General features: G+C 56.5%; 6 protein-coding genes across 6 annotated transcripts; 3 read left to right on the top strand and 3 right to left on the bottom strand.

The window, feature by feature from the left end:
• Positions 1–36: 36 nt before the first annotated feature.
• Positions 37–1,291, bottom strand: BU26DRAFT_431120 (epoxide hydrolase-like protein; the record flags this gene model as incomplete). The annotated part of the gene is made up of 3 exons (XM_033823918.1): positions 37–382; positions 445–625; positions 679–1,291. The coding sequence occupies 3 exons, from the start codon at positions 1,289–1,291 to the stop codon at positions 37–39; spliced, it is 1,140 nt and encodes a 379-aa protein (XP_033681865.1).
• Positions 1,292–2,073: 782 nt separating this feature from the next.
• BU26DRAFT_521255 (tri-functional histidine biosynthesis protein) lies at positions 2,074–5,198 on the top strand. Its single transcript, XM_033829488.1, has 3 exons — positions 2,074–2,994; positions 3,044–4,633; positions 4,702–5,198. Exons 1-3 carry the CDS (start codon positions 2,148–2,150, stop codon positions 4,884–4,886), a joined length of 2,622 nt encoding a protein of 873 aa, XP_033681864.1. The 5' UTR covers positions 2,074–2,147; the 3' UTR covers positions 4,887–5,198.
• A 338-nt stretch (positions 5,199–5,536) lies between these two features.
• BU26DRAFT_488225 (glycoside hydrolase family 10 protein) lies at positions 5,537–7,453 on the top strand. The gene is made up of 3 exons (XM_033825973.1): positions 5,537–6,415; positions 6,508–6,742; positions 6,846–7,453. The coding sequence occupies exons 1-3, from the start codon at positions 5,958–5,960 to the stop codon at positions 7,371–7,373; spliced, it is 1,221 nt and encodes a 406-aa protein (XP_033681863.1). The 5' UTR covers positions 5,537–5,957; the 3' UTR covers positions 7,374–7,453.
• A 110-nt stretch (positions 7,454–7,563) lies between these two features.
• BU26DRAFT_431532 (uncharacterized protein) lies at positions 7,564–9,762 on the bottom strand (the record flags this gene model as incomplete). Its single annotated transcript, XM_033823930.1, has 2 exons — positions 7,564–9,450; positions 9,583–9,762. 2 exons carry the CDS (start codon positions 9,760–9,762, stop codon positions 7,564–7,566), a joined length of 2,067 nt encoding a protein of 688 aa, XP_033681862.1.
• Positions 9,763–10,866: 1,104 nt separating this feature from the next.
• Positions 10,867–12,403, top strand: BU26DRAFT_54159 (uncharacterized protein). Its single transcript, XM_033831603.1, has one exon. The coding sequence runs from the start codon at positions 11,221–11,223 to the stop codon at positions 12,037–12,039; it is 819 nt and encodes a 272-aa protein (XP_033681861.1). The 5' UTR covers positions 10,867–11,220; the 3' UTR covers positions 12,040–12,403.
• BU26DRAFT_607022 (COP9 signalosome subunit 7) lies at positions 12,396–13,647 on the bottom strand. Its single transcript, XM_033835715.1, has 2 exons — positions 13,337–13,647; positions 12,396–13,276 (listed from the first exon to the last, which is right to left on the bottom strand). Exons 1-2 carry the CDS (start codon positions 13,572–13,574, stop codon positions 12,702–12,704), a joined length of 813 nt encoding a protein of 270 aa, XP_033681860.1. The 5' UTR covers positions 13,575–13,647; the 3' UTR covers positions 12,396–12,701.
• Between the last annotated feature and the right edge of the window lie 18 nt (positions 13,648–13,665).

Here is a 13,665-nt window from a genome sequence, read left to right as displayed (position 1 = left end):
CTGACCGCCACAGACTATTAGTCCACTGCGGTTCATTCATACCTTCCACACCTTCCCTACAAACTCCTCCACATCTCCCCACAGCTCCTTCGGCTTCTCCAGCGCCGCGAAATGCCCGCCCCTTTCATGTTGCTTGTAATGCACCAAATCGCACTGCTTCTCGATGACGCTCTTGATGCCGGGAATCAGCTCGTACGGGAAGAATGAGAAGCCAGTGGGTTTTGGAATGTAGGGCGGGGGAGCGCGCGGGCCCACCATGATTGCGCGGTAGGGGTAGATGGAGCGCGGGAAGCCGCCCGTGAACCAGTAGAGCGAGATGTTGGTGAGGATGGTGTCGAGGGCCGGGTCTTCGTCGCTCCATTCGAGGAACTTTTCGCCGATCCTAGGGCGCTTGGTTAGTAAAACAGCTCAGGGCGGTGCTGATATAGGCAGAGGATAGCTTACCATGCTAGAAGGGCAAGCGGGCTTGAGGACAAGACATGTCCAATAGTGCTAGGCCTCGTGCCATGTTCCAGCGCATACGCCGTGCCCGTCTCTCGCCACTTCACGCCACGCTCTACGGAACCCTTCTCTAGCTCGCTGAGTGTGGACATTTCCGGAAAATCGCGCGTGCTGAACATATTCACTGCCCGATTCGCATCAGCCTCTCCTCATGAATTGCGGTGCTGGGAGACCTACAATGCACTGCAACGCACTCATCATACTTGGCGCCCAGTATGGTTCCGACAATGCTGCCAACGTCCCCTCCCTGAGCAACGTACCTGCTGAAGCCGAGGTTGATCATGAGCTGGTTGATGATCCGGGCAGTATCCTGCATCGACCAGTCTTTATCCAGCGGACCACTTGAACTGAGGGTATATCCTGGCAGTGACGGGACGATAATATGGTACGGCAGGTCCTTCTTACTCCACTTCTCTCTAATCAACCCACACATGGGCAGAAACTCAATGAAACTGCCCGGCCACCCATGCATGCAAACAATGGGCACCGCATCCTTCTTCTCCGAAAACAGCGCGACAAAGTGCACATCGATGTCTTCGATCTGCATCTTGTAGTTGGGAAAGGAATTGATGTGTTTTTCCTGCGCGCGCCAATCGTACTCGTTGAGCCAGTAGTCTTTGGCGGTGGAGAGCCATTTGTAAGTCACGCCGAGGTTGCGCTCTGTTTGGGTGTTTTCGTAGGTTTGTGGGCCGAGCTTGCTGAGCTGGAGGAGTTGGCGCCATTCGGAGAGGTCTTGGTCGGAGATGGAGAGGGTGAAGGGCTGGGCGGAGCTAGGCGGTGAGTAGGACATTTCGAAAGCTGGAGTGCGTTTACGAGGTAATACTTGTTCAATGGGGAGAGACTTGGAAGGCGATTGGGTTTTTTTGTAGCCTTGGGGAGGTTACCGGCAGGTTTGTGCTTGATAATGAGATGCGGGGGTGGTGGTGCAATGAGATCGGCCCTTAGGTGGGGCATCGTAGCCGTGAGACGGATGACGGCGGACCGATACTACTTCGTAGCGGTGGTTATCATTCTAGTGGACGCGGGAAGAGAATCCTGGAAATGGATGCCCGTTGGTATGCTCTTAGAGCTGACGGTGGTGTAGTTGATTGGGCGTGGCAGCTGCCCTGTTTGCTTTTGGATTGCAATGCATCCTCGGCAGGGTATTAGAATGCGCGGCTGGATGCCTTCACCGCACCTACGCTCTAACGATCAACAGCGTGAAGACTTACGCAATCCTTCTGATGATGCTGCTTGCTACGCATCTCTCGCGCGAGAAGACATCGACGCAGGCTAATTTGGCAGCGGTAAGACTTAGGTAGCCCGGCCTGAAGCTAATTAGAGGATGATCTTGGGAACGCAATGGCCTTTAGCGACGTAAGAGGTACGGGGCACTCATCAAAGAGCAGCCACGACGAAAAAGACATGCGTTGGTAGGGTGAAAAAGCAGGTATAGCTAATGAACGGGAGAGATCGTAGAGTTTCAACGCGTTCGGCCTCACGCTAGCCCATCGCGGTCGCACGTGCTTTTCGCCGATAGCGGGGCTGGTCGGAAACGGCCCGCGAGATCTCGTCATTGTCTGGACTTTTTCTGCGCGACGACTCACTCTTCACCCTTCACCTTTTCTCCCCACCAGACTTCAAAGAAGCTCCCGAGCCTGTCCGTCATGGCTCCGGCGCTGCTCGCTGCAATTGACCTGCTCAACTACAGGGAAGCCTCGCCAGGCCTCAATCCCCCGCAATTGTCTTTCGTAGGCAATGTATTCGCTCGTGTCACCCCCGAAACCGTCGATCAAGCCCTGGTCCACCTCCAGCAGTCCATAGGCCGCTATGCAAACTACCTCGGCGCCGCATCCCTCACCTCACTTGACGATGTCGTCTCGCTCCTCGACGCCGGCGCCGCGAAGGTCTTTGTTACTCGCCAGCAGCTCGATCAGCTTATGGCGCTGAACATTGACCAGGATAGACTCGTGCTCTGCTTGCCGGGGAATACAAAGCAAGAGGTTATAGATACCATTGCGGGGACACAGGTAGATGTGTACTCTCATCAGGTCGTGGACATCGAGCTGGTGGAGGCATGGCTGAAAGAGTATGGCACAGACCGGCCAGACGTCTTCGTGTCTTTCGCAAACCCGGATATGGATAGTGTCTTGCGCATATCCAAGCTGTCGGGGATCCCAGTCATCCCTGTGCAGTTCCTCACCGTCGATGCACAAAGCGAACCAGGACTGCTAGGCGTCGCAAAGCTGATCATGGCTAATGCGACGAGCAATCGAGCAGACGGACTGTTTTCCACAGTGGTGACCGACGAGCGAGGAATTGCGTTGGGGTTAGTATATAGTAGCGAAGAGAGCGTCGCGGAGAGTCTGAGGACCGGAAGGGGTGTATACCAGAGCCGGAAGCGTGGGCTGTGGTACAAAGGGGAGAGCAGTGGAGACGTTCAGGAGCTGGTCTCGTTGTCGCTAGATTGCGATAACGACTGCTTGAGATTTGTGGTTCGGCAAAAGGGTAGAGGTAAGCATAATAGCAAGCACCGACCTGCGCAGTGGCTGATTGTAAACAGGCTTCTGTCATCTCGCTACACCCACCTGCTTCGGGCAATACAACGGCCTGTCGCGCCTCCAGAAAACCCTACAGAGCCGCAAAGAGTCTGCCCCGGAAGGGTCGTATACCGCACGTTTGTTCAACGATCAGCAGCTGTTGAGAGCAAAGATCCTAGAGGAAGCCACGGAGCTGTGTGATGCGACTTCAAAAGAAGACATTGCGTTCGAAGCCGCGGACCTTCTATACTTTGCTTTGACCAAGTGCATATCCGCGGGTGTGTCTCTAGAAGACGTCGAGCGAAACCTCGATGCGAAGAGCATCAAGGTAAAGAGACGGAAAGGCGATGCCAAACCGGCTTTCGCTGTACCGGCTTCAGGTGCTAATGGCGTGTCAAATGGGACGAGCAAGAAGGAAGCGGTCAAAGAGGCCGCCGAAATACCCAAGAGCAAAGACGACTCGGCCGGACTGAAGAATGGCCGAATAGCCATGCAGTGCTACATTACCGCAAAGGAGTCTCCCGAGAGAATACAAGCCGCGCTCCAACGCCCATCGCAACGATCAAGCGACAAGATCATAGCTATCTGCCACCCTATCATTGAAGCCGTCAAGACTCGAGGTGATGCTGCCGTGTTAGAGTACACTCACAAATTCGAGAAGGCAACTTCGTTAACATCACCCGTTCTAAAGGCGCCCTTCCTCGAGTCGCTGATGCAGCTTGCGCCGGAGACGATGAAAGCTATTGATATCTCGTTCGAGAATATTTGGAAGTTCCACGCTGCACAAAAGGAGGACAAGCCACTTGTGGTAGAGACAATGCCCGGCGTCGTCTGTTCGCGCTTCAGTCGACCCATTGAGCGCGTAGGCCTCTACGTGCCTGGCGGTACCGCCGTGCTGCCATCAACCGCGCTGATGCTTGGCGTCCCGGCCATGGTTGCTGGTTGCAAGAAGATTGTGCTCGCGACTCCGCCACGAGGGGACGGTTCAGTGACGCCAGAAGTTGTGTACGCCGCCCACAAGGTCGGCGCGGAGTCGATCGTGCTCGCAGGAGGGGCTCAGGCCGTTGCCGCCATGGCGTACGGAACCGAAAGCGTATCGAAGGTCGACAAGATTCTGGGACCGGGCAACCAGTTCGTCACTGCGGCGAAGATGATTGTCTCCAACGACACAAATGCGGGAGTCAGCATCGATATGCCTGCCGGTCCGAGCGAGGTTCTGGTCGTGGCAGACGCGTCCGCCAACCCGACGTTTGTTGCATCAGATCTTCTCAGCCAAGCCGAGCATGGCGTGGACTCACAAGTCGTATGTATCGCGGTTGGTCTCAACGAAGCTCAGCTTGCTGCTATCGAAGACGAGCTCCACACCCAGGCCAATGCTCTGCCTCGTGTTGACATCGTAAGAGGAGCCATCGAGCACTCTATCACTCTGGTCGTTCAGACTATCGAGGAAGCCATGGCTCTGAGCAACCAGTACGCACCAGAGCATCTCATTCTGCAGGTGCGGGATGCGGAAAAGATCGTTGATCTCGTCGAGAACGCCGGCAGCGTCTTCATCGGACAGTGGACACCAGAGAGCGTGGGCGACTACTCCGCGGGCGTCAACCATTCACTTCGTAAGTCCATTCATCTTGTCTTCCCGCAAGCCTCAGCTTTGAATTGATTGCTGATTAACCGTTTCTAGCAACTTTCGGATACGCGAAGCAGTATTCCGGCGTCAACCTGGGCTCCTACGTCAAACATATTACCAGCTCTAACCTAACGCGGGAAGGCCTTGCTAATGTTGGTCCCGCGGTGATGGAATTGGCTCGCGTGGAGGAGCTCGAAGCGCATCGAAGAGCTGTTAGTCTGCGACTTGGTGTCGCGTGAGCCGGTCTGCGAGTTACATAAACTACGTTTGCGATTCTTCCTCGGCGGATTATGCTCTCTCAGATGTGTTTGTCTCCTGTGATATCGTGTGTATATGTCGAGAGCATAATGCCTTGGCACGTTCGGTCCCTAGCTCATAAGCGATTGTTTCATCTGTTTTCGCACCTGTCATCAGCCAACGTCACATAAACAGCGGTAGCGCTCGACGGATCGACGCGCCGCGGGAATGAGAAACGGGATCTTGGAAGCGAGCAAAAGACGCAACCGGGAAAAATTAGATGGAAGCATATTAAAAAAGCGTGCGTGGTGTCTTGATTTATTTATCTCCTGCGGATTGTTGCCGTGCGCGTGCGTGTTCTCGCATGAAATTTCCCCGACGAAGGATCTTGGATGACAACAATGCTATTGCAAGCATCTACTCCGATGCACAATGCTATTGCGAACACCGCATAGCATTACCGACCTGCCCCTATTTGTTTCTGAGCAAGAGTGGTGCTTGTGTTTATGGCTTGAAATTTTTCGCACTAAGCACTATATTTGAAAGTCGAAGGAGCGGGCGCCGCGGTAATGGTCTGCTGGGAGACAAGCGCGTTTCAGGGTTTCATGAAACAATGCCCTCCTTCTCATCAATCAATCAATCAATCTGCACACCTAGACACGCCTCGGTCGACCGAGATGTGGGCTCGATCGATCGCGTGGTGGGTGGTGTTAATATATTTTCCCCGTCTGCCCCTCCGCTCTTGTGGGATTGTTTGCTGCGCAGGCACATTCGGTCCTTTACTTACGGTCTTTTCTTCCACCATTCATTCGTTAGGCTGGGCTGAGTTGAGTTGAGTTGTTTTGAGGAGACTTGCTTGCTTCTACCGGTGGACCCTCACTTCCTTCTAACTATTCGTTCGTTCATTCATTCTCTAAGCCAACCCACTACTCGTTCATCTGTCCGCATTTCGAAGCTTGCTTGATTCCCATCCATCCAGCTCACCTTTCCACCCACCCGCTCCTACTCCACCATTCTCCCATCCAACACATTTCCCAGCCAAAAAAAACAGCCAGTCAAAACCAACACCCACCATGCGCGTCCGCAGCAACACACTCTACCTCACCGTCCTCACCCTCTCCTCTACATCCGCCGTCCTCGCCGCCGTCCAGCCCTGGGGCCAATGCGGCGGCACAAACTACCAGGGCGACACCACCTGCACCGAGGGCCACCAGTGCGTGGAGCAGAACGCCTACTACTCCCAATGCCTGCAATCAACCTCCTCGGCTGAACCTAATCCCGCGCCTAGCAGTGCAGCGCCGGTGGGCACGGCGACGACCCTGGTTACGAGGATCGCCGCGCCCAGCGCGACGAACAGTGCGAGTGCGGCGGCGAGCAGCGGGACGCATGGGGAGAGCTGCGCGCTGAACGCGGCGTTCGTGGCAAAGGGGAAGAAGTACATCGGGACGGCGGCGGATCAGGGGACGCTGAGCGATGCTACAAATGCGCAGATCGTCGTTGGTGACTTTGGCCAGGTGACGCCTGAGAACTCGTAAGTCGCTGCCCCATCCTGCCACTCTATATGCGCTTTGTTCGAGCATCCCATTCTCTTTCCCATACAGGGGGCTGATCCGAGTGATGTAGTATGAAATGGGACGCCACAGAGCCCACGCAAGGCCAGTTCTCCTTCTCGGGCGCCGACTACCTCGTCGACTGGGCGACGACGAATGGCAAGCTGATCCGCGGGCATACCACGGTGTGGCACTCGCAGCTGCCGACCTGGGTGTCGTCCATCACGGATAAAACTACGCTGGAAGGCGTCATGACGAACCATATCCAGACGGTTATCGGGCGGTACAAGGGGAAGATATATGCTTGGGTAAGCCACTTTCCCCCCTTACTCCCAGCCCCGGCTTCCAGGAGGCTTACGGCGGATACGGAGGCCTGTGTGGAGCATGACGGCTAACGCGTGATACGCATAGGACGTCGTAAATGAGATCCTCAACGAAGACGGAAGCTTCCGCTCTAGTGTCTTCTACAACGTCCTCGGCGACTCCTTCGTAGAGACCGCGTTCAACGCCGCCAAGGAGGCGGATGCCGATGCGAAGCTGTACATCAACGACTACAACCTCGACAGCGCGACCTACGCAAAGACGACCTCCATGGTATCCAAGGTCAAAGCCTGGGTCGCCGCCGGCGTCCCCATCGACGGCGTCGGCTCGCAGTCGCATCTCTCCGGCAGCTGGCCCATTTCCGACTACCCCGCCGCGCTCAAAGCGATCTGTGGCGCTGCGAGCGAGTGCGCGATCACGGAGTTGGATATCAAGGGCGCTGCTGCGTCTGACTACGAGACGGCTGTGCAGGCTTGCCTTGACGTGGAGAATTGTGTGGGGATTACGGTGTGGGGCGTGAGCGATAAGAATTCCTGGAGAGCAAGTTCGACGCCGTTGCTGTTCGACTCGTCGTTCCAGGCTAAGGACGCGTATAATGGGATCTGCGGTATCCTATGAAAAGGGGACGGGGAGTGGCGGTGGCTTGAGGGAGAATTTCTTTGTATATATTAGCTTGATATTGTGAATACTCGTTATCGAACCTGATATTGAGTGTCATTCCATAACTAACTCCACGTGCAAGCATTGCCTCTCTCCTCTCTGTTAAACAGATGAACTGATGGCGGGTAGTTGCTGTGGTGAGTGAAATTTACAGTTCCTCCTCCTCTAGGTCGATCTTGCTCCTTGTCGACACTAGGCCGCCGTAGTCGGCCCAGGTCAGCCGCACGCCTAGTGCTGCTTCATATGCTATCTGCCTGTCTGTTACTTTCCGCTTTCTCTCTTTCATGATACTGGGGGTTTGGATGATCGAGCGCTCGATGGGTGTCGGTAGAGCGGATGATGGTGGAGGAACGGAAGTCGTGATTTTCTGAGCTATCAATGACGACGGGCGGGCATCCGGGAGGCGAGGAACTTTTTTGGTGGGCTCTGGCGTTACCAGTACTGGCGGAGGGGATGCGATGGAGATTTCGACGTCTGGCTCGACTTCGCTTGGGCTTTTCGGCGCGGCAATTGTCGAGTGTTCCTCTTTGTCCTGTTCCAGTGTTGGGGGGTCCGCTCCATCGTCTGGCCTGGGGCGCTTAATTGCGATAGGGCTCAATGTCCTATTCCCCTCATTACTTTGCGTCTCACGTTGGCTTTCATCTCTATCCCGCTTTCGGTTGGACTCCTGCTCCAGCTTGGCTTCGTATACTTGCATCATCTCCGCATCGTGGCGGAAGATGTCCGCTGAGCAGAAGGCGCCGAAGAGGTACTTCATTCCCAGGGAAGGACTCCAGTTCGCGTCGTCGACCGTGCAGGGGTAGATATCCTTCGGACGAAAGGCATCGACGAGGCCGCAGAGTTCATAGTAAGACGAGTGCCGTGAATAAGGGAAACGAATTGTTCGGTTTCCTAGTTCCTGTTGACCGTCGCCTTTGGAAGCGTGCGATGAAAGGACCGAGACGAGGCTTTGCAGAGTCAAGTCCTCGTCGCTCCCTTGACTATCTTTCTGTAGGTCCGCTCCAAGGTCAATTGTGTCATCTCCGTCAATCAGCACCTGCTGCAGCAGAGCGAGTACACCTGACAGCACTCTCTCATCTTTGATTGTCTTCGCACACAGTTCCATCAGCTTACCAACATCGACCGCATCGCCGGTCTCCAGCTCTTCCTTCTGATTCAAGTCGCCCTTTCCACCTCCAGCTCCGAGTTCCGCGATCTCGGTTCCATTGACACGGTTGATCATTGGAATGATATGGACGATCCTTGCGTCCGTGTCATGATCAACGATAGGACATCCCATGCCACGTTCACAGCTGTGGATACGAACACCTGGATGCGAAGTCAGGCATCCAGGCTGGATGTGGTTGCTATTTCTGAAGCCGCATAATGCGGGGGCTTCGCGGACTTCCAGACCAGATTCTCGCAAAAACCTATTGTCCGACTGAGCATTCAGGCCAGCCTCTCTTAAAGATTTCTTGTCTAAGGTAGAAAGGGCCGCATAGATTCGAGTGCGGTAGTCGTCTAAATGTATCCGAGATCCCAGAAAGGTAGCCAATGCGACCCAGACGTTCTCGTATCCAAAAGTCCACGAGTGGAAGTAGAATATAGTATCTTCAGAACAAGCCCCTACTTTATCCAGCAGCTCTTTGATTCCTTCTGCTTTCGAAGGAAACTCGCGGTATGGCGTAGACTTGGTGGCAAACGTCGTATCTAGGTACATGCAATCTAATCGTCGGAAGCCAAGTGCGTAAGGCAATAGCACCGGATTCTGCACCAAGGAGTTCACCCACCACGTCTCGGCTCGTATGTCGCCTGTGTAGAGGATGGCTTTGCCGTCGCCCTCTATGAGGAACATAACAGCTCCTACGCAATGGTTTGCGTCGATCAGGGTAACCTGGATGCTGTTCCGGGGAGCTAGCTCGATGACTGTTGGCGTGTCGAGCGGAAGCGGCTTCGCCAACTTGCGCATGCTTCTATCGTAGGTAACATTGCGGCTTTCGAGGACACCACGCGCGAAATTGATGCGGTAGTGATATTTTTCGAGCCGCAAGAGGATCTGGGTTTGTGTCAGCCTCGTAGAGTCTCAATTTTAGCCGCAGATTCGTTCCAAAACGCACAGCTCCCCCATAGCGCCAATCTCATCGCCATGATAGGTTCCAAGTAAGAGAAAAGTAGAGATTTCGTTTACCTCCCGAGTTGCTGCAGAGCAATACACGAAGGGTGCTCTCAAGGACTCGAGTCCCACGAGGTGGTCGCTGTGCACATGGCTTAAGAAACAAGCCAAAGGCGCCTTGTGCCCTGGCTGCTGTCGGAAGTGGTCGATGCGTATTTGCGGGAATTCTGCTATGATGCCTTTGAAGGTGGACATGGGGCGGTCGAGCACGGACGCCAACCCAAAATTTCCATTGCAGCAAGATGGGCGCGGTAGAATATCGGAGGTGTCTGATGGCGGCCAAAATGGGAGCGCGTGAAGTGGTTCGGGTGGTGTTGACAGGGCGAGTGAATGGACGACGGGCGCTGGCACGGGCCTCGGCTGCCGGGGTTAATAATGGTGGCGAATGATTGGCAGGTACCGACAGACAGATCCTTGGCAGGATCTAGCCGCAATCGGGCTGGCGCTTCATCTCATCTCGTCTCGGGGCATTCCAGGGCTCCCGCGCCATGGGACAGTGCATGAAGAACCATAGGACCGCACTTCGCGATGCTGGACGTGCCCTCTACACGCAAGAGATTAAGCCCTCTGATACAAAGGTACTGGAAGCAGAGAATGAAAGAGCGGCACCGCTTGGCATGCAGCCGGGCGTCCAGACGGCCACTCGTCCTGCATTTCGCCTTTTCCAGATGCCAACCGCGCGCACCAGCCGGGCCCGGTTCGCTGGCCGGGTCTAAAAGCTTGCCGGATAATGGGCGTCGATTGGGCGCAGAGCTGCCGTCGTTGACCACCTTGACAACGCACACCACGCTCTGTGCACTGCTGGGTTGCACGGGCGCGCGCTGGATACAGTGACCTGCGCCCAGCTGAGGCTGATGAGTGGCCATGGACGGAATAAGAAGGGCATCGCAGACAGGGTCTCGTGTGCGTTCGGGCTGACCCCGGTCCTGGCTTCGCCGTGGCATTTGGGGAGGATTGACATTCGCCGTCCCCGTCGTCGAGTAATTATAAGGAGGCGGTGAGGCGCTATTTATTAGCTTTATGCTCCCCTTCTCTCCCTTTGCTGCTCCCGTCCTTTTGCTCGTCCGACGCCTCGTCGACGCTGTTCTCTCCCCCGGCTCCGCTCCGGACGCCTGCAGCTCAACCGCGTGCCGTCCCTCGTCCTCACGAAACGCCTCTTCTAAGTTCTCGGCCCGCCGAGCAGCAGCCTCCTAGGTATTGAAACCAGGGCGGTCCGCAAGGAGGCCGCCATCCGCAATCTCTCCGGCATACGTTACAGCAGGCACTCCCAGCCAGCATTTCCAGGCATCAGCGCGGCGAATTGGTTTTGCAAGCAATTGTGGAACCGGAACAGTCAACAGCGGTCACCTGAAATCCTCGCAGAGCGTTTGACGAGCAAAAGCTGAGCGGGATTGGCGGCGCAGTAGTCAGGGACCAACACACGGTCACGCCGGCTGTAAGCTCATTCGAGCACCTCAGAACGGAAGGCACCACGCATAATTAGTGAATCCTCCCCGGCGCACCTACCTAGACTCTACCCTCCCACATTACCACGAATCCACCTCGACTGCGAGCATCAATCCTCGCACATCGAGCTCCCACGGCGCCTGCCCACGAGTCGCAGATTTTAACTCAGCGTTCAAAATCCTCAGCGCTCAAGCGCTGCACTCCGCCATGCATCGCAGAAACCCCATCTCAGTCCTCGTGTACAACACGCTCTTCCCGACGCCCTCCCCAACCGATCCCCCTTCCTTCTCCGCGCACCTCTCCAAAAACCTTGTCGGCGAAGTCCGCATCGAAACCGCCACCTTCTACGGCTCGCTCGACACAATCGAGGCGCGATACCCCGGCCTCAACTACGCCTACGCGCCGCACCGCAAGCGGTTAGGCCGCTTCCCGCACCACAAGAAGCTGTTCGAGGCGTTCGACCGGCTGGGCCTCACGGACAGCGAGATCCAGGGCTTCTGCAGGTGGGAAGGCACGCTGTGGGCGCGCGAGCGCTACGAGCGCGACGAGGGCGTCAAGGTGAGGGATACCACGGGGATGGAGATTACAGAGTGGGTGGATCGGCGGAAACACCGAATGCACAGCAGCGGAAAGGGCATCAACGTGAAGACGGACATCGAGGTCGAGATCGAGGAGGTGTCCGCGAGCGAAGTGGTCACAGATCCCAGGCCCGCGGACACGGAAATGCGCGATGAGGAAGACGAGGAGAGCGACGAGGAGGACGTGGACGAGAGCGTGGGCTTCGAGCTCAATCAGCGACTCATGCACGCCGCGGCGCTCAGGGAACAGGGCGCGAATGTGCCCATGGACCCCGAGTGGGAGCAGTACCTCAAGGAGGCGCAAGAACGCGGAGAGCTCAACATCGACGCGACGAGGGAGGCGCTGAGGACCATGGCCGGTCAGCTCCAGGCGCAGATGAACCAGCACGCGAGCTCGAGTTCAACGGCGGCAACACAACCCTACCCGCCGCCTGCTGCGCCAGCATAACCTCCTCTTGTTCAACTCTCGTCTCGATTTTTTTCTGCCCTCATTTCGGCTTTCGACTCGATGCATCAGCATTCCATAAATACCCCGTTTTCTCACATTTCCAACACAATCAGCACGCTCTTCCCCCGCAAACTGGCCGATACACACTGCCGCCCCATACACCTCCACACCACGCCGTCCGAGTTCGGAGTTGAAGAAGCATGCATGGCGTTTGTCGAAAAGAAGGGCGTTTCGGTTGCATGGAATACCCAGGTGATTCTTTGGTCACTACTGGGTCACCGTGCTGGTTCTAGTTTTTTTCTTCCCGGTTTATTTCTCATGCGTCTGGTGTAGATAGATCTCCGTAGTAACACCGGGAGGCTGTGCGCAGGGTCATGCATAGGATACTGTCATAATAGCGAGAAGGTTGAATCGGACAAGTCTTATCCTTCATCTATCCTATCCATCCTGACTCGGTCGATGGAGACTGGAATGACCTAGTCCATGCCCTGGACACTGGCCTTTTCATGATCTTCCGCAAGGCCGTACACTCCCTGGATGAGTCCACGCACTCCAAGAGTAGCTATACCGTGTCTGAGGACCCCTCAAGTCACAAGCAGGAGTGCACCACAAAGCTCACGCAGCTACCGCTCGCTCAGTAGACATACGACACCCCACCACGCTCATCCTATCCTGCGCCCCATGCTCGCGAAGTTGAACCCCCCAGCACCGCGCTTCGTCCCCCGCGTCACCCGTCCACCACCCCCCTCCTGATCAATATCCATAAAGTCCTCATCGCCCAGCGCCCCACGCTTCCCCGCGCCCTTCTCCTCGCTCGTCTGGACCGCCACCTCGAGCGCGCGCTCCCTCTTGCGCCGCATCTTCTCGCGCCGCACCGCCGCCCTCTTGACCTCCGCGACGCGCGCCTCCAGCTCCGCGAGCGCCGCGTCGCTGCGCTGCGCCCACGTGGCCAGCGCCGCCTGCAGCGCGGGCAGCGCGCCCGGCGCCAGGTCGCGCAGCGGCGCGACCGAGGTCACGCTCACGAGGGAGTGCGCGGGGTCGAGCGTTGCGGTGAGCAGGCCGGCGTAGATGGCGGTGGTGATGAGTTCTTCGAGGGCGCGCGGGGTGGGTAGGTCGAGGGCCGTGGTGAGGGAGGGGTAGGTTAGGGTTTTGCGGGAGCGGGCGAGCGGGAGGAGGGTTAGGAGGAGGAGCTTTTGGTGCTGGGGGGCGGAGAGCTTGGGGAGGTTGGGGCGCTGGGCTGGGGGCGTGTTAGCTTCCCGTAGTCGTTCTGTGGGGAATGTAGAGCGTGTAGGCGTACCTTTGTAGTCCTCCCAGGTCCCCCATGAGAAGATCTCCAGCAGCGTGAGGTACGAAGCATAGTCCTGAGACTCCCGCAGCTTCTGGATGTTCGGCGTCTGCAGGAGCTCCGCGAAGACGTAAGTGTTCGGTGCGGAGGTAGCTTGGGTGACGAGATCCGCGGCTGCCCTGGGTGATGTTGCGGACTTGCTGAGCGCGAGGAAGGGCTCCAGGGCGTTGAGTGCTTTTGTCTGCTCCATTTTTTTGCCTTGTCCGCCTCTCCCAGTCTTCGATTGCGGGTTGTGAGGAGCTTGGAGCTTCGGTCGTGGTGGGGTTTGGATTTCAGTCAAC

This window comes from Trematosphaeria pertusa (genome assembly GCF_010094035.1).
Source record: "Trematosphaeria pertusa strain CBS 122368 unplaced genomic scaffold BU26scaffold_10, whole genome shotgun sequence".
NCBI lineage: Eukaryota > Fungi > Ascomycota > Dothideomycetes > Pleosporales > Trematosphaeriaceae > Trematosphaeria > Trematosphaeria pertusa.
Note: the sequence above shows the minus strand (reverse complement) of the source record. Positions and strands in the feature narration are given on the sequence as shown.

Bases quoted from the DNA above. Each gene is read 5' to 3' on its own strand.
- BU26DRAFT_521255 (XM_033829488.1), top strand. From the start codon at position 2,148: ATGGCTCCGGCGCTGCTCGCTGCAATTGACCTGCTCAACTACAGGGAA. The intron at 2,995-3,043 runs GTAAGCATAATA...GATTGTAAACAG, and splicing joins GGTTCGGCAAAAGGGTAGAG to GCTTCTGTCATCTCGCTACA. The intron at 4,634-4,701 runs GTAAGTCCATTC...AACCGTTTCTAG, and splicing joins GGGCGTCAACCATTCACTTC to CAACTTTCGGATACGCGAAG.
- BU26DRAFT_488225 (XM_033825973.1), top strand. From the start codon at position 5,958: ATGCGCGTCCGCAGCAACACACTCTACCTCACCGTCCTCACCCTCTCC. The intron at 6,416-6,507 runs GTAAGTCGCTGC...CGAGTGATGTAG, and splicing joins CAGGTGACGCCTGAGAACTC to TATGAAATGGGACGCCACAG. The intron at 6,743-6,845 runs GTAAGCCACTTT...TGATACGCATAG, and splicing joins AGGGGAAGATATATGCTTGG to GACGTCGTAAATGAGATCCT.
- BU26DRAFT_54159 (XM_033831603.1), top strand. From the start codon at position 11,221: ATGCATCGCAGAAACCCCATCTCAGTCCTCGTGTACAACACGCTCTTC.
- BU26DRAFT_607022 (XM_033835715.1), bottom strand. From the start codon at position 13,574: ATGGAGCAGACAAAAGCACTCAACGCCCTGGAGCCCTTCCTCGCGCTC. The intron at 13,277-13,336 runs GTACGCCTACAC...ACACGCCCCCAG, and splicing joins GACCTGGGAGGACTACAAAG to CCCAGCGCCCCAACCTCCCC.